This window comes from Etheostoma cragini, chromosome 10 (genome assembly GCF_013103735.1).
Source record: "Etheostoma cragini isolate CJK2018 chromosome 10, CSU_Ecrag_1.0, whole genome shotgun sequence".
Taxonomy (NCBI): domain Eukaryota; kingdom Metazoa; phylum Chordata; class Actinopteri; order Perciformes; family Percidae; genus Etheostoma; species Etheostoma cragini.
This window is the reverse complement of record NC_048416.1, coordinates 24,556,471-24,578,039: the sequence shown is the minus strand read 5'-3', so window position 1 is coordinate 24,578,039 and position 21,569 is coordinate 24,556,471. Positions and strand designations below refer to the sequence as shown.

Sequence of the window (21,569 nt, the reverse complement as noted above, 5' to 3'; positions counted from 1 at the left end):
GGGCTGAGGTTTGACACAGACTTAGAACAGAATCTTAATTTGTCTGAAAGAAAATGTGACAATTGGCTAAGTAGGAGACAAACATAACGTTTTCAAACATTGTCGTGGAAGTTTCATGTACAGCAAAAGATGAATTTGTTGGAAGTGAGACGTTGTTGAAACAAAATCAAGACGGGCTGCAAACTGTAGCAAGGTTTGGTCTTCAGTGAAATTTGTATGGTTTTCTGCAGAGAACAATCAAATGACATGACCGGTTTTCACAATGCACACATTAGCTACAGAGTGACAAACATCTTGCAAAATACAACTACAGTTTCCTGCCGTATAACCTGTTCCCCCAGAGAAAGAATACCTTGTTTGGAAAACTAATCTAATCTAATCTTAGTGAAACAATTAATCTTCCCAGGCAGACAAGTTGGAGCTGTTACGTCTTTCTGAATCTGCCCTTTGTGTGTCAAAGTTCTCTACTGGTCGTCCTATCTTAGCTGGAAAAGAACAACTTGTGTCTTTAGGTAGGCTATGGTGACCTGCTTTGATTACCATAGCTCTGGACAACTGTTTGCATTTGTCCTTGGAGGAAAAATGCAAAGACTGTCGTTTTCTCCGTAAGGGGGGACACACAAAGAGGGATTCATAAGTCATACACCCTGCAAACAATTGTGAATAATTACATGAAAAATCAACACATGCATATTATAGAAGGACATTTGAAATCATGCTTAAATGTAATTTTCCCATTACATTATTTTAATTGGTAGGGAAAAAGGTAGTATGCATGCTTAGTATGCAGCACTCAGATTTGACCTTACCAACAGCCTTTGGAAGTACTGTGTTTTATCTACATACAGTATGCCCATGAGTGATACATATGTCACCAAATAAAGTCCTATTTAATTACAGTCCAGTACTAAAAATGTGGGTTGAAATGTGTTCCTACTAACCAGCCAATGTAATTATGTAAAACCGGCAGAAGCTTCAGTCTCAATAAACATTACTGTACAGCTGGTTATCCCATCAATGATGTGTATCAGTTCATTTAGCTCAGCGGGTCTGCTGAAAGCTAGTGAACTTGCCCTTGGTACTCTTATTGTAGTTAAATAGTACTCACTACAGGAAAAGTGATTGAAAGTTAGGCCTGCACGATTAATCGTTAGAAAATTGGGATCTCAATTCACCCTGTTCGATTTAGTTTTTAATGACGTTGATTCTCATTTAATTTTACGAGCCGACTGCATCACAAACGCTACTACTTTCTTTGTGAGTTTAAAACGTAGACTGTATAAAACTCCCAAGTGTTGCACTGACCCCCCTTCTCTTTATTGAAGCCTCTATGTTTACAGGCTCGTGGTGATGCGCAATGTGCTATAGATGCCAAAAACTCTTTGGTACTGCCAATTTGTTGTGTTTTGCCATGGTTCATTTGTGCATTAAACATTACACTTTTCACTTTACGAGGTTTTTTAACATTAATATGCGTTCCACCAGTCTGCCTATGGTCCCCCAGTGGCTAGAAATGGCGACAGGTGTAAACCGAGCCCTGGGTAACCTGTTCTGCCTTTAAGAAAATGAAAGCTCAGATGGGCCGATCTGGAATCTCTCCCTTTTCTCTGCTTTGCCTGCCCAGAGAGTTTGGCCATCCCATGAGAGAGAGACATCGTGGCTTTCAGACATGAAAAGTGGCAGTTGGTAAAGGCCGCACGCCCAACCTCCACCTTGCCCCCCACCTCTCTCCTCTTCAAAAGCTACAGACTCAGAAATGGCACATACTAAGGAAAGCTTATTGTGGGACTGGCTCTAGTCGCTGTAATTCTGCACCAGGGCTAAATTTGGGGAAAGAGATTTCAGATACAGTATTAGGGGACCAGTAAGGTCTATATAAAAGAGACTTCAGATACAGTATTAGGGGACCACTAAGGTCTATATAAAAGACTTCAGATACAGTATTAGGGGACCACTAAGATCCATATAAAAGAGACTTCAGATACAGTATTAGGGGACCACTAAGGTCTATATAAAAGAGACTTCAGACACAGTATTAGGGGACCACTAAGGTCTATATAAAAGAGACTTCAGATACAGTATTAGGGGACCACTAAGGTCTATATAAAAGAGACTTCAGATAAAGTATTATGGACCACTAAGGGGTATATAAAAGAGACTTCAGATACAGTATTAGGGGACCACTAAGGTCTATATAAAAGAGACTTCAGATAAAGTATTAGGGACCACTAAGGGGTATATAAAAGAGACTTCAGATACAGTATTAGGGGACCACTAAGGTCTATATAAAATCCTCCAGAGAGCACCATGCCATGGTACCTTTAAAGCATTTAAGCATGCAACACCAACACCACTTAACTAAACCTATCACCTACATTGCTCCAAGTCAAAGCGAGCAAGAAAGGACTAGTGAGTTAAGTCTATTTCGGAGTTGCAATGACCTTTTCCTAAGGAATCTGGATAGTGTTTTAAGTGAAAGATCCCTCATTACTAGCTCAATTTTTATTTTGGTTTAGATGCAGATCTGACACAAAAGGGAAAAACACAGTATTTTCAAATAATATCAAATAAGGAATTATATGGAAGCAGTTGTATTGGGTTACACCACTGTTACTTGTCACGTGTTGTGTTTCTAGGATACACTAAGGGTATGCCATTACAGGTGACTCCTGAATTTTGGGCAAGTCATCTGGGAGGGGAAGTGCAGTAATGGCGAGGCATGATGTATAAAGCCGTCCATTGTGATCAGCATTTTGACAGCTGATCTGTTGTGATGGATGTTTCCCAGCTAGGGCCAGGCAGAGGAGGCTGAGTAACACCATGCTTTAGCAGGATGTTGATAAGATCTGCAGTGTTTGGGGCATTTTAACCATTTATTGTGACAAAAGTTTAGTTTGGCTACAATAAACTGACAGCTAATCCTGTGTGCCTTTCATCAACTTTGACATTCAGTATGCTTTTATAGCATAAGAGGAAAACCAACTCTTAAACAAAGCTGTCTTTGTCAGAAACTACACTGCAAACAAACATAAATATGTATTTGTTACAAGTATTCAAGTAGTGGTTGGTTTTATGTTATCTGATACTATACGAGTGAAGTAGTCAGTTAAGATGTTACTGATATGTTCAGTTCTTTGCCAGATTCTCAAGTAACAGCATTTCCTCATTTTGTTAAAAAAACAAAATCTGGGTAACATTATAGCATTTTTCAATCACACCTAAAAGGGCTGTCCACCATATTTTATTGAATATCACCGCATTCTCATTGAAGGTTATCAAGCAAGAAGGTCTGTCCAAAGATGTCTCCGAGTGCACATTGTTTGACCTGCTGAAGTACAACGACGCCAATGACGACGAGCACCTGACAAAAGAAGAGTTTTACACAGCTTTGGGTGAGTCCAACATTTTGTTGTTGTGACCAAATGCTTTTATTCAAAGATTACAAACAATTACAGACAATATGCTAAGACATGAGAACGTGTCAACAAAAGAAAACACAAAGAAAAGACGGGAAGGAGGGAAACATAATAAAAACATAACCGTAAGAGTTCAAAATGTTGTAAGGAAAATGTTGTATGCCAATACAAAAAGCCCATTCCAAGTTGTCTTTACTGTCCCTGAAAAATGAAGGTTTAGGCAGCGTTTATTTTCATAACCATATTTTCCATCAAAACATGGATAAAATGTGGCAGAACTGAAAATCTCATCCGTGGAGTCTCGGACAATACTTTTCAAAATCTCCTGTTTCTTCAATTTGTTGAATTGCATTGCACCCATTGTCTATGAACATTGTGACATTGTGTGTGAGTTAATTATAATCCACCTGGACAATAATGAAATAACCGTTATTAAACTGACAGAACAGAAAGGATGAAACTATAGAAACAACTTAAATATGTTATATACGTTTTAATGTAATTATTTTAAACCTCAAGTTCTAGTGATACTCATGCGTCTCTTCCTACTGCATTGCTTAGAATAACATCAGAGACAGCTGTCTTAAAATATTGAAAACAAAAGGTTGTATAATTGATTTTAAAGTAAAACAAAAGTTAGTCTGTTGCATTTCCTTGGCAACTTGAGTCACAAAGTTACAATGTTGATAAACTTGGAATAGTGATTGACAGCTCGCCAAAGGCTAACTTACTTTGTTTACCTGATTGTTGCCAACTCTATTGTTGGGTTTCAAATGTTTGGTCCTAATGGGTAGATGGGTAAAGGCGTTCAACGTGGAGATGGTGCCAAAAGGAAGCAGGTCATGACTAATGCAGAACAGTAGTTCAAAGTGAAACGCTCCTCATTATAAAATGCTAGGTTTTCTGTCACGTCTGAGTCACACCAACCCCTGTTCAATCCTTTCCTGTTTCCTCCTCATGCTCTCTTTCACAGTTTCACGATTTGTCTGACATTTTTAGTCAGCTCAATCTCTTCTGACAGAATATCCTTTGACGTTTGGCTGGCTTGACACATTTAGCAGTGGGAGAGAATTCCTAATCAACCTTTCTCTCATCAGCCCTTTGTATTTAAAGCATTCCTTAGAGCAGACAAACAAGGTCAAAGAGAAGGAGTCTCATCTTGTCTGGTATTCTCCACTTCACACGTGAATGTGTGGGAGTAAACCCCTTCTGGCAAATCATGAAAATAAAGTAACCCCTGCATATCTGAGGAGAGCTGCGTTTCCTTGAAGAGTTGAGTTTCTCTAACTCCCAACTCTTCAGTTTTAAGATCTTTTTTTGCAAGCTTCCAGCTTACTTAATAGGAAATTGGATATTTAATGTCTCTAAATCTTCCACTCTGTGGCAAAGTTTCTTTTCTTTCTTTCTTTCACTTCTTTTTTTCCATTATCATAAAGTACTATTTATAAAGCAGCGGATTCAATCAAGCAGTAATGTGCTCTGTAGTAGTTTTTGTGTCTTTGTTAACAACTCAGCTTGACTCAAGAATTTCATGCACACTGCTGGAACACTACAAGCCATTCCACCTCTGTTCATCCTATACTGAATTTATATGAGCCTTTTAAATACTTGGAGGTCATTGTCGGGCTCATCTGGTGTCTTCTTTGCTTTATTCATGGTTAAACCTACTTAACTCTGCTAAAGGCTTTGGTGCTTCAAATATGAGCCCTCAGTGTGTCTGTGAGGCAACTGAGAAAAAGGCAAATCATAAGGTCACAAATTTGCCTTCTACAGGGACGAACAACTGTATTGAACTTTTCAATTCACCTGATTTCCATAGAACTCTATTCATTAACAAACGAAGATAACACAGAAGACAGGGGCCTGGATTTGTTAAAACATCAGTTGTGTGGTCCTAAGAAACAAGTAGATATTGGCCAGACAAGCAATCCAAACAACTGATCAGAAATTGTGTGTGAAAGCTGCATTGCGTTGCAGACTCTTGGGTAATACTCAGTGGGTTCAGCATTGTTCTTTCACATTATTGGGAGCCATTTAACCCTTGTGTTGTCTTCCTGTCAACTATAAAAAAACATTTTGCTCAATTTTTTCAACATTATTTTCACTTTTCTTTGTCACTTTTTTCAATGCTGTGTGTGCTTATTGTTGATGTTTTTGCCATTTTTTTTAATTTCTTTTAATTTAATTGTTAATTGATATTTCCAGCTCTTATTTCGACGGCCCACACGGGTCAAATTTGCCCAAAGGACAACACAAGGGTTAATTCAATCTTCACATGTTAATTTGCTCCCGTCATGGAGTCTAAATATGAAGGTCCACACCATACTGGAGTTCAGCATCTAGTTTAGCAATCTAGATGCTCACCAACATGAGATTTAAACTAGTTTCATCACCTATCACGGTGTTGCATTATGTACCTTGCCCTAATGTCCATAATCATCGTACATTATCTATAAGATTCACATTACAAAATAACTGCTAATTTGGAAAGCATTACAACTTCTTATGTTATTGGATTGACTAAAAACATTAACTGAAATTAACTGATAATGGCCAATCTTTTTGCACATACAGGTATAAATCAGCTATGTAACTTAATGCACAGAGCTACATTGTTTGTTCATATGAGAGGCCCAGTGCACAGCTGTTGATGCCATCTTCAATAATGACATGAGTTATGGCCTTGAACATGTATTTCACACATAAGTTGTAGATGGAACCAGGGGACCAGCAGTGCAGTGGAGCGACATTGATTGATTTGGCCTCTTAGGCCATCGCCACAGTGCCTGTGGCAAAAATACATCGCAAAGTAAAAGCTTTTAGTTTATTGCCAGCATAATCTGTGATTGGCAGCTACAAAAATCTATGCAAATACCTTAAGCGCTGTCAGAAACTAAGCATCATCTTAAAGCGAATTAGTTGATCCAGTGTGTCCAGAATGATGGTGCCGTTTGTAAACGAACAGCAGTAAATGCAGAATGACTCCCCATGAAAACGGCACCTGTCTGACTACTCTGCTAATAAGGAGCCTTTGCACACCTTTGTGGAATATTCAAAGCGTGGCATATTGTTTGTCAGGACAGAAGATAAGACTTTAATGTCCATGCATTATTCATTCCTCCTTTGCATAGACTAGAATGGGGGTTGAGAATCAATTTGCCTCAGCTAGCAGTAAGGCAACTGCCTGGCAGGAGTGATGTCTTTTAATTAGATGATGTTACAGATATGAATGATGTCTGCCACACTACTGATAGTTGGCCCCTTGTCATCGTTGAATAATTTGGTGATTGATGGCCTAGTGCATCATGGGTAAACAGATAAGGTGTCATCTATCATAAAGTGTCATTAACTTTTGGTCGCAAAACATCACAATGGTCACGATACATCGGGGCATTGACTGTCAGACGTTAACATCAACTACATGCAGTAAACAAAGTATTAGGGAAACCTGTAGTACTACAGCATAATACAAATACTACACTCAAGCATATACATATCTACAGAATATATAAGACAGAAATGAACTGTACATTTTAGGGATGGAAAAGAAGTGCAGCATCAGAAAGCATATGGGACTAAATTATACACATGCTCCTTTACCTGGTTTGGTATAGAGCTGTGCACTCTGCTAAAACAACATAGCTGAAACCACTTTTGTGCAGTCATTGCTGGGAGAGAGGTCTGGCATTGGCAGCATACCAGTCAACATTGGTAATCACAGCTGAACAAACTTAGGAAAAGGTCATGCTCACAGTTTGCCACAAGTAATATCTCAACCTGACTTTAAAAAGGGAACTTGGACTATTTTTAAGTTACAAGTGAGTATATGTGATTTCAGCTCATAAATCTAGGCACTGTAAGTAATGAGCAGAGTTTATAGGTTAGCTTATTAGCATGCAGGGGTGGGACGAGACACCCAGCGGACGAGATGAGACACAAGATTGGGTTCGCGAGATTTAGACAATACAAGATTTTATCACTATTTTACAGAAAACTTCAACAAAGAAATAGGACAGGAAAAACAGACCTTTATTCAATTAAAAGTCACAAAAGGAAAAAACAAGCACTGAAGGTTTTGCCACAAATTCAAATGACTGGTTTCTCTCCTGTATAACTACCAGGTACACTGTTACCTACTCCTTATGTACGGTGGAGAAATGGTCTCTTTACCAAGCAAATTTCTTTTCCCACTATCGCTCAGAAACTATGAGTTCACTTTGGAGAATGGGTGGGGGATCTTTTATGCTAATTTCAAGGTTGTTGCTCTCCACTCGTGCACTGATACTGCGAGACACTTTTTACCTCAACAAGATTTTGTGCCAATGTCCTTTTTAAGCCCTTTGAAGTTGGCTAGACAATTACAGGGTGTGTTGCGTGCCCATCGTAGTTTAATTGTTATTAGTTTGGGTATAGCTAAGCATTTTCTAGGACTCTAGACACACTGCTTCACAGCAAACAAAATGAATCTGCAACTTATGGGAGAGAATCCTTTGTTTGAATGGTCCCTCAGCCTCTAATGTCATCCCCAACAAAACCTCTTCTTGGGTGCATGCATAGCAGACTTTCAGTGCACCTCACTTTTTAACACACCTGAAAATGCAGCTATATTTAAACAATCTAGCAGTAACATTTGTTGTCCTACTTGGTGTACCACACCGCTATCAATAGTTATCCTCATTTAGCTTGTCAACTATGTAGAGTTTATTTATACAGTACGTTGTTCATCTGATTCACAGTAATGACCTTTACTGTACTTTTATATATCGTGTGGTGAGTGGTTGTGCTATTTGTGCCGCACTGTGGAATGTCTCTCACTCTCATCTGCTTGTTGTTTCTTGGGTGCTAAGATATTGATCTGAACCCTGCCACCTCCTGATGGAACACACAGCCAGGAGATACAGCTCTTTGATTTCTACTGAGGATAGAATTCCTGGAAAACTAGTGGGAAACTCAGTAAACTGTAATGCAATCCATCATAATGTACTGTTGATGTGGAGAGTTAAAGGTGACAGTGTTTTTAGGGACAACATCAGTACATTTGGATCCAGGATGAACCTCTAGGTAAATATGTTCATACTCAACATACAGGGGCTAGAATAAGTTTCCACACCCATAATAAAGTTGATTAAAAAGTGGAATAAAAAATATAATGTATAAGTATACACACCCCTATGTTAAATTCCCATAGAGGCAGGCACATTTTTATTTTTAAAGGCAAGGTATTTCATGGATCCAGAATACTATGCATTCTGACAAAGTTCCCTTGGCCTTTGGAATCAAAATGGCCATATATCATCACATAACCTTAGCCGTACCTAAAGATTGGCATGGTTTTATGTCAGTTGGCTTAATAGCTGGTTTGATTTGTATGAGAGGTGATATTATGGAAAGTTCCCCATGCCTATACATTATTCCTCCACAAAGAAAATTGGTGTCCTTAAAAGGTTGGATTTTCTAAAGTTTCTGAATTAAGGCATTGAGATCAATTTTCAAAAGATGTTTTTTTATTCCTCTTTTTAATCAACTTCAGCATGGGTGTGTAAAGTTATTCAAGCCAGTGTATATAGGAGGGGTGTAACAATACACAGAAGTCACGGTTTGGTTCACACTCCTTTTTAGTAGTCACGGTTCGGTGCGAGTTTGGTCAATTGTAACCCCCCCCACCCCCAAGAAATGTCTAAGAATATCTATCTTTTTTGTTTTGAACAGAACTGTATTAAACAGTAGTGCAAGTGTCAAAGACTGACATTATAATCTTTCTGGTGACTGAGGTAGCTGGTATACAATGGGTACACAAACCATTACAACCCTAATATCTACTAGCATTAGAATTGAACATACTTGCAAAATGTCAATTCAATGCTTTTTTACATTTGATTATTATGCTATGTGCTTCTGGCAACAAAGGTATGTCTAAGGTATCTTAAGTTTATGTTTTGATAACTTAACTGAAAACTTAGATTGTCAGAAGAATGGGCATTTACAGTTTATGGCAAATACGGTGGGGTTTCATTTTGCACTGCATCATGATAAAATGACACAAACCAGAAGGGCAGTTGGACAGGTCCTAACGTCAACCACAAGGGAGGAAGTGGTCTGTTCAGACTGTATATTTATGTTACGTAGGGATGGTCTACTGCCAACATGGACCTAAGTTTATGCAACAAAAATGGCATGATTCAACTGAGAAAACAGTCTTACTATTTAGTAGCTGTTATCAATCAAATTACATGATCAACATCAGCAGGTATACAAGTATGTATAGACGTTATGGAAGTGGAGCTGTTCAAACCTGCTCAAATGTTAGCTTTTATGCTTTTATGATGTGTTGACACCATCAGAACAGTTACTAAATAGACATTGGGGTAAAATTGTTTTCTCAACTGCGGCTTCCAAGGACAAGAATGAACAAAATGTCAAAGGTAAAATGTTGCTGGTTATGTTTAGCATACGTGATAACCACATTGACATTTGTTTGGTGTATGTTTTGTTTCATTTAATCTGTTTACATCATCTTTCTTCTCATTCCTTTTGTTTTATTGCAAGACTGCTCTAGTCTTGTGTGTTTCCGAGTATGGTGTAATTACTATATCTGCGGAAAAGTTTCCAAGCTTGAAAATTAGTCAACTTACACTCTCTACTCTACTATGAAGATTACCATTAGACCTCCAAACCAAAAGCCGGGCCTCCTTACGGAAAGGCTTCTTCCATTAAGGCAATTTTGCTGTAATTCAGCATCCATTGCACAGCCACAATTAATGGATACTCAGGCTTTTACTTGTCAAAACCCTGCTGAGCATTCCATGCACAAGCTGTGAGAAGTGGTGTTAAACTGGTTTTATAATTCATGGTTCGCTTTCCAGCGTGTCACTTTTCTATCTCTAGAATGTATAAGAGAGTTTTAAAAGAAGTAGAATAACTTTCTTTTAATTCTAAGTGATCCTCAACTGAAGTACAAGGGCCAATTTGCTCAACACTTCTGAAGGGAAGATTTATTCTTGAACTTGATGACAAAGTGAGCCTGACCCAGTTCTAAGCTTTACATTTCTGTTGGAAAGTTGATCAATTCCCAATTAAGCAAAGTGCAGTTATGCAAAAATGAAAAAAGTGTTGGATTATATATGCAAATTATAGCTTGGGTTGAATAAATATTGACAGGCTTTAAGACATTTCTTAGGAGGGGACCCCTGAAGCATCATTTAAAAAAACCCAACCATGAGCATTAGGTAGAGTTTATTGATGCCTAAATTTCTGATAGGAAGCAATTATGCATAGGGCACACTATATATACTTGTTGTGGTTATATATGGTATATCCAGATACCCAGCCTTTTTAGAAACCATTGGGTGGTAGTAAGTGATGGGTTTTGACATTTTTAGAAGAATCTACAGCAGTTTAACATTGCGTTACGTATAGACACAGTGTTAAATATAGTTAGAATAAATAATGGGAATTTAAGAAGTAAGACTTGTATTGACAGAATAATACATCTGCGTAAAGGACAGTTTACACTGGCAGTTTTTCCAACAATCCACATCTACTATTAAAGCTCCAATTTTATATATATATATATATATATATATATATATATATATATATATATATATATATATATATATATATATATATATTTTTTTTTTGGCAGCTGCAGCAAATGACCTAATTCCCAATTTCACGTTTATGTGTTGGACATTTATTAACTTCATTGATAATGATCATTAAAGAGCCTCAGTTTCAGTATGTGGTGGACTTATAAATCTCATGGAGTTTACTTGATGACTATTTTTGTCCCTTAAATTAGAGCTGTTAGTGGTAAAGACAGTTTGTCCTGCTGCTGGCAGGACAGCTTGTTCTAAGGAAGGTGATGCCATTACAGAGGTCTTTGTGGATTCAATGAACAAATGCTTCAGTAATGCTTACTTGCCACTGACAGATCTGGTTTAAATTTACAGAAGAAACCTTTCAGAATATATTTTAGTGCCCTCTGACTGAGAGACCGAGAGATGTTAAGTGGGCTTCACTGGCTGTCGGGATTGTTTAGCAGTTTCGCGTAAACAAATTGCTACATTCATTCATTCTACAGCATTCATTCTCTTTTCTCAACATTTCTTAACATTCCGGTTGAAGGTGTTGGCACCCACCATTTGCAGACGTGCAGCTGTTCAAGTTTGCTGTGGTGCTGACATAAAACTACTAGAACACACAGACCGTTAGACGGAAGCGTACTGGTCTGTAACTCTCTGAGTTTGCAAAGTGTGAAGTTAATAGATGCATATGCTGAATGTGTTGCCATCTTTAACACATACAAACATGCAAACAGGTGTCTGATGTTGCTCAGAATGGTGAAGGAACAGGTGTCACTCAACAATAAACCCTCAATTAAATAGAAAACGATAGGATCCAATTTAGTTTAAAGCAATGCAGCCCTACTTGTGTGAAATATGATGGAACAATAAAATCACTGACTCTCTTATGCTAAAGCTTAAGTGCTCTATGATTTACCTATTGCAGTAAGATAGTAGCGTTTTTCCATTAGTTGTTTTCCACACGATAGCTGTGATAAAATTAATCCAATTAGCGCTCCTCTTATGCTCCCTTGCATACTAATGCTGGCTGTCCCTCAGGATCTCTCCCAACAGCTGCTTTGGAAACAGAATTGAGGCTGATCAGCCAGAGGTAATGCACTCACTAAGGCCATTTGTTAATGCTCTACAGCCACCTTGCTGTGTATAATGTTTGTGGGAGGAGAGAGAAATGGGTCGTAATTATCCTCTCGCCCTTTACTTAACACCTGTAATTTTTGCATTTTTACAAGTGTTATAGCAGTAATGCTGCAAAAGACTATTATCTCTTCTGGTTCACTCGATGCAGAAGGATGAGACTGGCCATGCTGATAGATATTGAAAAGGTATTTTTCTTGAAGACTGTTAAGGGCATTATAAAATAATCTCATTTAAGTGGAAATGCTCAGAATACACATCAAAGGTAGTTCCATTCTTAACATGATGCCAAAGTTCTTTGAACTAAAGTTGAGTTGCTGAGCTGAGGTTTCCATGTAAACAAAGAAAAATGCATTGATAAATCCAGTCGTGAAGATGGGGAGTATGACTCTCTCAGACCATGTTGATTAAAGTTATTACCTTCAAAGATGCTAAAAAGATAAAACGTACAAGTCTGTGATGTTGAGATAACTAGCCTCCAACGTTTAAATGGACTGTCCTAATATAGCGCTTTTCTAGTCTTAACGACTACTCAAAGCACTTTTACATAGTACAGGAACCATTCACACACATTCACACACTGTGGGCGAGGCTGCCGTACAAGGTGCCACCTGCTCATCAGATCACTCACACACATTTACAATCCGGGGTTTAGTGTACACTTCAAGGACACTTTGAGATGGGACTGCAGGGATTGAATCACCAACCTTCCGATTGGCAGGCAACCGCTGAGCCACAGCTGCCCCTTGTGTATCTTTCCACCTTGTTTTCTCAGTTTAGTTATATTTTTCTATGCATGTCTGTTTATATTTTGTCTGTATGGTCTGTTTTTCTTTCACTTGAGAGCTTGCAATCTTCATTGTGCAGTCTTCCTCTCTATTCCTCTGAATACAAAACAATCAACCTTCAAGTCAAACACAAGCTTCTATTTACATTTCTTCACACAGTGTTTTGCTGTGCTAAACTAGGTTATGTCTTTGCCAAAAGATGAGATGAGAGCTCTCTTCCTGTCAACATGTGTATGTGTCTTCATTGGCTTGAAGATCACCTCACTATTGTTGCCTCTTTGTACAGCAGGGATCAACTTTGTTTAGCAGTGCGACAAGTGGCAGTTCAACATTAAAAGCAGAAATAAGTATTTTCCTTGTTAAGACAAAAGGGGGAGTATGTGTGTTTCAGCATTCAAGCTATCTTCTTTCTCTGTAAAACATTCAAGTCCACCGAGTTGCTCATCTTCAGCATCAAAAACAGAAACTCCATTCTTCCTGCTTTGGGAGGGAGTTGGCACAAATCAGCTCAACCATCCAAGATCAGAGAATGTTGACATGAGTGTGTATTCTGTTGTGGTGTTTTTCCCCTTAGAGTCTTGCGTATGGGCTATGAATTCCCCGCATCAGGGAAACTACTCTCATCTCGTCTTCAAAAAGCCAAACTCAAAGCAATTTGGGGTACACAATTGTTCATCCTAAGTAATATTGAACATTGTTGAGAGGTAGAGAGGAGGAGTGTGTTAGAGGAATGAGAGACTTGGTGAAGAGAGACCGAGCGAGCAGGCATGTGTCGGAGAAAGAGAGCACTGGAGCATGATAGAGGATGTAGTAAGGGGTTTGGCTAAGCAACCTTAGTGCAATTTGTCTTCATGCAGCTGGCCCCCTCGTAACATCCTGCAGGCCCAGGCTATTTTCCCTGACAAGCTTGTAGCCTCCAGTGCAATAGGTGATTTACCTTTTGCCGTGGCACTGACCAAGATCCCATTCTGGGTGCAGAGCAGAGTAAATCAAATGGATGGACACCGTTAATCACTAATTACAGGTTGGACGGTGAAGGTTGATCCTTTCCAGGGGACTGCGTCCCTCAGGCCTCAAATCAGACAAAAGAAGAAAAAAAAGGAGCCAAGGCTCCTCTGATAAATCTCTCACAGAGGAGGTGCTGGACTCAAAGTGTTTGAGTTGGCTCCAACAGCCCATCTCTCTGAGGAGTTTCTCATTCAGGTTGGATTCTAGCCCTCGCTTCCTTCCTCCATCCACCAGTTAAAGCTGTGATAGAGCCTGCTTGGCTGTCTTCCTGCCCACTTTCATCTTTAAATTCTCCCTATAACTTCACACCTTTCTATCCCCCGTGGGGATCAGCGACAAATCGAGTTTGGTGCTTGCAGCGTATTCCAGAAGCATTAAGATACCAGGGGGATGTAATTGAATGGTTAGGGAGAACATTATTGAAGGAGATTTTTGTCAGCGTAGCCACCCACCACAACATCGTGAAGACTGCCAAGTGGCTGCATGGTGTGTTGATGAGGGGAAAAGGATCATGGATTAGTCATGCGTGACTGATGGAAGATCCATTTTCTTAATTCTTCACTTTCTGCAACAGAGCAGATTTAATGTGTTTTACTTTCCCTACTGTGTTGTTTTCCTTGTTTTGGTCATCACATGTTATGGATTGATGGATTGGTTTTGTATCTGATTGTTTTGGTTCTTATTAATTTAGTACACCTATCTAACTCCAAGTCTTCCAGAATTGCAGCCAAAACAGATTCAATAGACCGCTGCTCGCCAACAGCCATCTTCTTTGTTTTCAAGAAGCAGGGAATTTACGCGGAACAGTCTCTCCCATTCTCATGTTAAGCCCGCCCACTAACTCCATACATGATGTGATTGGCCTGACCAGAATTTGTTTTTTTCCAGCTTGCAAGCCAACAGAGAATTGCTAGACTGACCCTGGCTGGAAAATACATTTGCTGCCATTAGGGTGCATCTAGATTTCTAGTCTACTTTACATCTGCACTGAACTTGGAAACAGGACGATTAAAAAAAAAAATGTAACTTCAAAATTGACCCTCAAATGTAGTTACTAGTGAAATCATTAATCACAATTTCAATTATAAAATCCATCACAGTTTACAGACTGGTTCAACTTGTTGCATTTGTGTGCAATCACTATTTTCTTGGGCAATGGGGGCAATAAGCGGCGTTACAGTTGCATTCACTTTTGCTTTATTCCAAATAAGTGGTAACTAATCTAGCAAAACAACAAGGTGTTTGATGCTCCTCTGGAGTTATTTTCTGTGAATGTTGCCATATTCCAAAGTCACAGCAGTGTGGTGGTGCTCAGGCCAAAAAAAAAAAAAGCAATCCAGTGATTTTCCGCAGTGGTGGGAGTGTCACTGAAATGGCCCATTTGTGTGAAGTCCTGTTGTGTTCTTTAATCCCCCAATGTAGCACAAGTAGACTTATATTTCACAGCCACCGTTTTCCATCAGATCGTTTCGATCCATCATGACGTGGGGTTGAGTTCTCAAAAAGTTGAGCTGCTCCTAACTTTTTAACGCAGCTGCTCCGCTTTTTCCGTCTCCCCCCTGCAGCACCAATTGCCTCAGCCTGAACACAATTCCATCGTTCAAAATGAATGAAAAGAGCTGCATTTTTGCCGCACTGTCCAACGGTCGATGCAGGCTGTGTGAATGCAGACTTATTCAGAATACAATGTTATTGTAACCGATTGAACTGAAAGCCAGAGCTACAAAAAGTAGACGTAAGTTGTAGCCTAAAATAAACAATGCATTTTAGTCTTCGATGTTAAACCAATAAAACAACTGAGTCGGTGGTGTGTTATTAGGTAAAGTCACAGCTAGCAACAGATGCATATATGTAAGCCCTGCAACAACCATTTTGTTGTTAAAACTTTAAAAGTCTTGAGTATTTTAAAATAGCTACTTAATTTGGACAGAACTAAAGGGGCTCCACTTATAAACAATCTCATTTCAGTCATTTCTTTTCTCCCTGGCCATGTTGGATCTCACATCACCCCTGCTGACTGCCATTGTCTTGTCTAAATTACATGCAAACAGCTCCTAACGGATCAAACGTGTTCCATCAAATGATCTCCGTCACATTATGATGTCCACAAGAGAAATGTTTCAGTCGCTTTATGAAGTTGGTTATTCTTTTCATGTACTATTAAACTCAACTTCATTTTCTAGATCAATACAAGTGATGGGTAATGTTCATGACTAGAGTAATTTCCCTCAGTGCAGGCCTTCACAAGACATTTTTATCCTCAACCAATGAAAGAGACTGACTAATCAATGAAGAAGCTCATGTTTCCTTTTGACTGACTGATTGGCTCATTAATAAATGTTTAAATCTGATTTCTTCTATGATCTTTTATGTGTGTTGATTTGGTATGCAGAATAACAAAGTGTTTGTTTCAAAATTCTACAATTATAAACAAAAAAGAAGTGTATCATCCAAACAACACAATCATTATTAAAGGGAGTTCTTATAGTTAGATTAAAATCTAAAGATCACATGCAAACATATAATTCACAACTACTTGATATTGCAAGATACATGGTGGGCATGGCAAGAAGAAAACCTGTCATATAATACAGAATCTTGAGTTTTTTTTAGGTCAACATTTGGAATTATTGCATTGAATTACATTACTGTAAAGCCTTTGTCCACAAAACATTGAGGAAAGTTCAGCAGAAAGAGCTTTCTATTGATTTGCAAAGACATTTTTGTTATTTGGCCAGCTAAATATGTAAAATCACATAACCGTCTTATAATACAGTTTACAGATTTATGCAAACATATACACCAATTTTATTTTAAAACTAGCAGCCTGGGTAAAAGTAATTTTCACTGAGCTTTCAGGTCCTTACACACCCAAAAGTTATGTTTCCCGCAGGAAGAGCAAATTGATCAAAGTTCATAGTTATGCTTCTATTAACAGAAATTACAAAGGAAAATAGGAAATGTGAAAATTAGGAAACGCAAATTAGCTGCTGATTATGCACCACAATTAAGTAAAAGAAGAGAGATAAAGAAAGAAAGAAAAAAGTGGTACATTTTCTACCAGGATTTTTGCATTGTGGTTTTCTTTAATCAGTCTATATAATCAAATCAAACAAACAGTTAGGGTTCCTGGATTTGTATAAGCAAAACAACACCAGGACAAACTATAGCCTCAAACATTACCACAGAACTTCCCCCTTAAACAGTTCAATCATGCAAACTTAAGAGTTATACTGCACTCAGAAGAAACAGCTGTTATTAACGCTCTAATCTTTATGTAATCCTGGCAGAGATTTTCCTGGGTTTAAGCAGGGTCTGATTGGGCCAAATTAGAGATTAGAAGTCTTAACTTGGAGTTTTGCACTGAAAAGATACGTATGAGTTTTTTTTTTACGGCCACAGTGTGATTGGTCCAGATCTAACGGGCTAGCCAAGTTCACAGTTCAGAGACACAACAAGTGGACCAAACACTGCAAATGAGTGAGAAGGTTAAAAAAGCATTCAGAAGCCATTGGTACAGGGGCACCAGAGTCACGCTGTAATTGAAGGCGCTCTCATCCTGATTCTCTGGGCTGTGGCGAGTGAACTGTCTGCTGGTCCTGCTCTTTCATTAGGTTTTGTATTTCATGCCCTTAGGAGCAGAACAAATTGAGTCTCTGTTTCCGTTTGCTTTGTTGCTCATTACCCAAAAGAAAGGAGTCTCTCACAGGCCACGTTACATAATAACAAAGAATGGATGAGTGTACATTGTAGTCATTGTCTTATCAAACTACTGGATGCACAAAATGTGTTAACCAACCATAGCCATGCTGACCTCTTACCAACCCACCCTGGCTTTTCTTTGTGGCAATTATCCTCTCAGTAATAGGTAAAAATGGGCCGCAGAGAAAACAACAACAAATCATAATCACAAGAAACGTGTTCCAAAAACCTTTAGGTATTGTAGGGAAACTGAATCGAGCTAAGCATCAACTCTGGTCGAGGTGTAGGGCTTTTCTCGTGTTACTTTCATAAGAAAGGGTGCACTCCTGGGCTTTTATAACAATGTGGAAAGCCTAGCTTGTTTTAAACTCTCAGAGCACTGAGCATGTTAAAAATAGTCCAACCTCTAGTTACAAAGCATCCCACTTCAGATGTGGTTTCAGAAGTCATCAGACCAGGAGCACCGGGCCTCCCAAAAGTGTCTGCTCTGAACTGTTAGCTTAAAAAGAGTTACATAGTGGTGAAACCAGGGTCCTTGGAGAAACCCGAAGAGAAAGGAGAACTCTCATTATAGTGTCATTACATTAATTATGCAAAGTATTTATGGAACTTAATTTCTTCCCATTACTTTGCAAATTTCAATTGTGCTGCCTCAGTGCATCTAACTAAAAAAAACATCTGCCTCTATAGCACAACAGCATCTAATTGATACACTCTTCTGTTCTGCATTCTTATTTTAAGCTTCATTAAGTGAAACATGTGGGTAAAACATGAATTATTGCATTGTGAAGTATCTCATGGGTGTATTCCTCTGAATTATGAGCTGTTACAAGACAGACGTGTTCATTTAGTTTCAGATATAAAATACTTGCAAGCTCTGACTTTTTCAGAGCTTGAGTTTTCTTCGATGGTTTAAGGTAATTTACTCAAGATGTATTTTACAGCAGTTTACTTAAATCTTTATCTATATTTGTTTAGTTTCCTTAGACAATCAGTCTGACATTGTGTTTTTTTGTTCCTCTCATCAACAGATGTTTACCAGCTCACCCTTCCAGATGACCAGAAAGTGAGCATCACCACTGTAATAGTCGGCCAGAGCGTTGTCTTGACGTGTGCTATCACCGGGGAGCGGAGGCCTCCTATATTGTGGAAGAGAAACCATCAATATCTGAACTCCTTGAACCTGGAAGACATCAATGTAAGAGCCTGCATCACTCTCAGATTTTCTTGTTTATGGGTAGATAAATGTGTAGATAAGTAGGATAGAAAGATAGATAGATACGTATTGGATGCACAGATACATTAATAGACAGACTCACATAGTGGAATGGCTCTAACACTTGCAGTGCACAGGTTTAATTATTGTGTTTTCACGTTATAAGGCATCATCAATTCTTAACGACTAGAGCAAGAGCTGTACATTTGAGATAATTGCATCCTATATTTCTTTCTTATGTTTTAACTTATTGGCAGTGGCTCAGATTATCAGCACATTTTGTTTGACTGTTGGCACCAGCTTTTTATTGTAGTTTGACAGTAATCTAGGATGTTAGTTTGTGTTCTTAGTGTCTGTGTTTAGAGACGCCTGGGAGGAACAAGGATTTCAGACAAAGAAGGAAGATGAAGGGGGATACCAAAGGGGTTCAGCCCTAGAGGAGGGACCTACTTTAACAACTCGGTGAACGACTGTATATGCGTATACTGTATCTGTCTGTCTGTGCGTGCGTGTGTTAATCTGCATGCACGGCCTCAGACAGCCCTCTGTGTCACTCTCATCCACATCAAAAGGAGCAAGGATACTTATGTGGTGAGGTTCAGAAAAAGCAGACCTCCTTTGCCTAACCCTTTTCGTCTCTGTGTCAGGGTTGACCAAGACGAGTGTGACACTTCTGTGCATAATTAAGTCAACACTGTCGCAGTAGATAAAGGGAGACCAAGCGAAGCCACTAATGTAACATTAAATGTTGATGACCCTTAAAATGAGTAAGAGGCGCCCAGCTGTCGCCAGTCATCCTTGGCAACATCAACTGGCTCTAAACTAGTGTGCTGGTTCTGGTTGTGGTGATGTGTGAATCCCATAAGGAGCAGCTTCAACACCATAAAGGGACTTCAAGGCCGGGTAGAGTAACAGCCTCCTACCATTTGCCTTTTCAGTCGTTTTCTGTAATATATGATGACTGCTTTTATGCAATGCATTGCTATAAAAGATGTATGCCAGTGCTGGGTGTAACCAAAAAAGAAACGTCAAGGCAGATTATTTCTTGAAAACTCAGAATATCTTTTGGAGGATGCATGGGAGACAAAAGGAGAGGTGCGAGGTCTTGTAAGGGAAAGGCAGGCTTTGATCTATCTTTCATATACATTTTTTTAAAGAATGGTTTTAGTTTTTTGTTTGTTTTTTCAGATTCAATAGAACTTCTATTTCATCTCCTGATTTTGCCTGAAGACACACAGCAGAGTTCAGTGCCCCGACCAGGGGTGGTCTTTGTCTGCTCTTCACATACAGCCATCAGTTAGCTGTAATGACTATTGTTAGATCTTGCACGGGTGTATTTTCCAATTCAAAATGTCAGGTCAGCTGATGAAAGCATCAACTCCCAGATGCTATTCAGGATGTCCAATGTAGCATTGTAGCTATCCTAAAGCTTTGTGTGAAGATAATCAATAGCTGGAATAATGGCAACATATACACCAATGTTTCAGCTTTTCACTGTGGAATCATACATGCTTCATTTTTCCTTTTATTGAGCCAGTGGAAACAAGAACCGGCTCTGATGGTAATCAATCAAAGCTTGGCCTTTTGTGCTTTGCACCATCTCACTCCTGAAGACATCAACTTTTGATTTCAGTCCCCAGAACCCATAGCTTGAGTTATTCATCATAGATAGAACAGAGCAGAAAGAAGGATGTAATTAACACTTTGCATCTTAATTAATTAACCCTAAACCACTTTGGTAGCCACAGGATCTTTATTTTGCCTGTGTTTTATGTTGTTGCATAAAATTACACTGTTACAATAACACACTTCTGTTGCTATGGTACCTACAGCATGCTGGGTTGATGCCAGTGCAGCGCCATTAAGTGAGACTGTGTTAAAGTACTACAACTCTCTCTCCCCTTTCATGTCTTCAGCTGTCCTGTCAAATTCAAGGCTGAAAATGCCCCAAAAAATGATCTTTAAAAAAATAAATAAAACTATCCCAGGGACTAATCTGTCTTCTCAGACTAGAAAAGAACTTGCCGACTATGATCCATTGACAGATTTTATATGCCTTTGTGATTTTTTGTGTGTCTAACAAAGCCTGAGTTTACACCCTCTGATAGTGCACAGATTACCTCCAGAACATGGAACACCACCATCAGATCCCTCACAGCACCAAGTGAAAGTACTAATAGAACATTAGCTGCACACCATAACTGGCTTAGTCCAGCTTTATTTTTGGCTCTCAGACTTCATCATTATTGTCCTTTCCAGAGAGGAGAATGGATTTTGTCTGCACCTGGCATCCACGGACTAATTCTAAATTGCCTTGCAGACAATTTCTGTATAATTGCAGGCTGTTAATATTTGTGAGCATCCATTGCCAGCCTTAATTAGAGTCATATTCATGCGAGTACACATGGGAGGTTTACGCAGTCTAACCGTGCAGGCCTTCCCAGTTTAGTAGTTTAGAGTTTAGTAGTTATTTTAGAAATGTTGTCGACATTCAGATTTTGTAAATCGCACATTAATACCAGTGGTGGGCCTGTATCCTGGAGTTCAATAGAGCCTCTCTAAATTTTGACAAAGCAGCTTACTGTAATTCCATGAAGTTGACAGTTACTGGCTATTGCATCATCATCCAAGGCTGTCAGTATATCAATCCTCCCTGAGTGGCCAAGCCCGAGACACAGTCTTTGGCTGTGTGTGTATGTGTGTGTGTGTGTGTGTGTGT

General features: G+C 39.0%; 1 protein-coding gene across 2 annotated transcripts in view; it reads left to right on the top strand.

Moving 5' to 3' along the window:
- Nucleotides 1-21,569, top strand: part of fstl5 (follistatin-like 5) — a 151,968-nt gene that overhangs the window by 79,056 nt on the left and 51,343 nt on the right. For both annotated transcript variants that reach the window (XM_034883342.1, XM_034883343.1), the window contains exons 6-7: nt 3,272-3,392; nt 18,666-18,832. In XM_034883342.1, the coding sequence (XP_034739233.1) occupies nt 3,272-3,392; nt 18,666-18,832 (288 nt within the window). The remainder of the gene's footprint in view (nt 1-3,271; nt 3,393-18,665; nt 18,833-21,569) is intronic.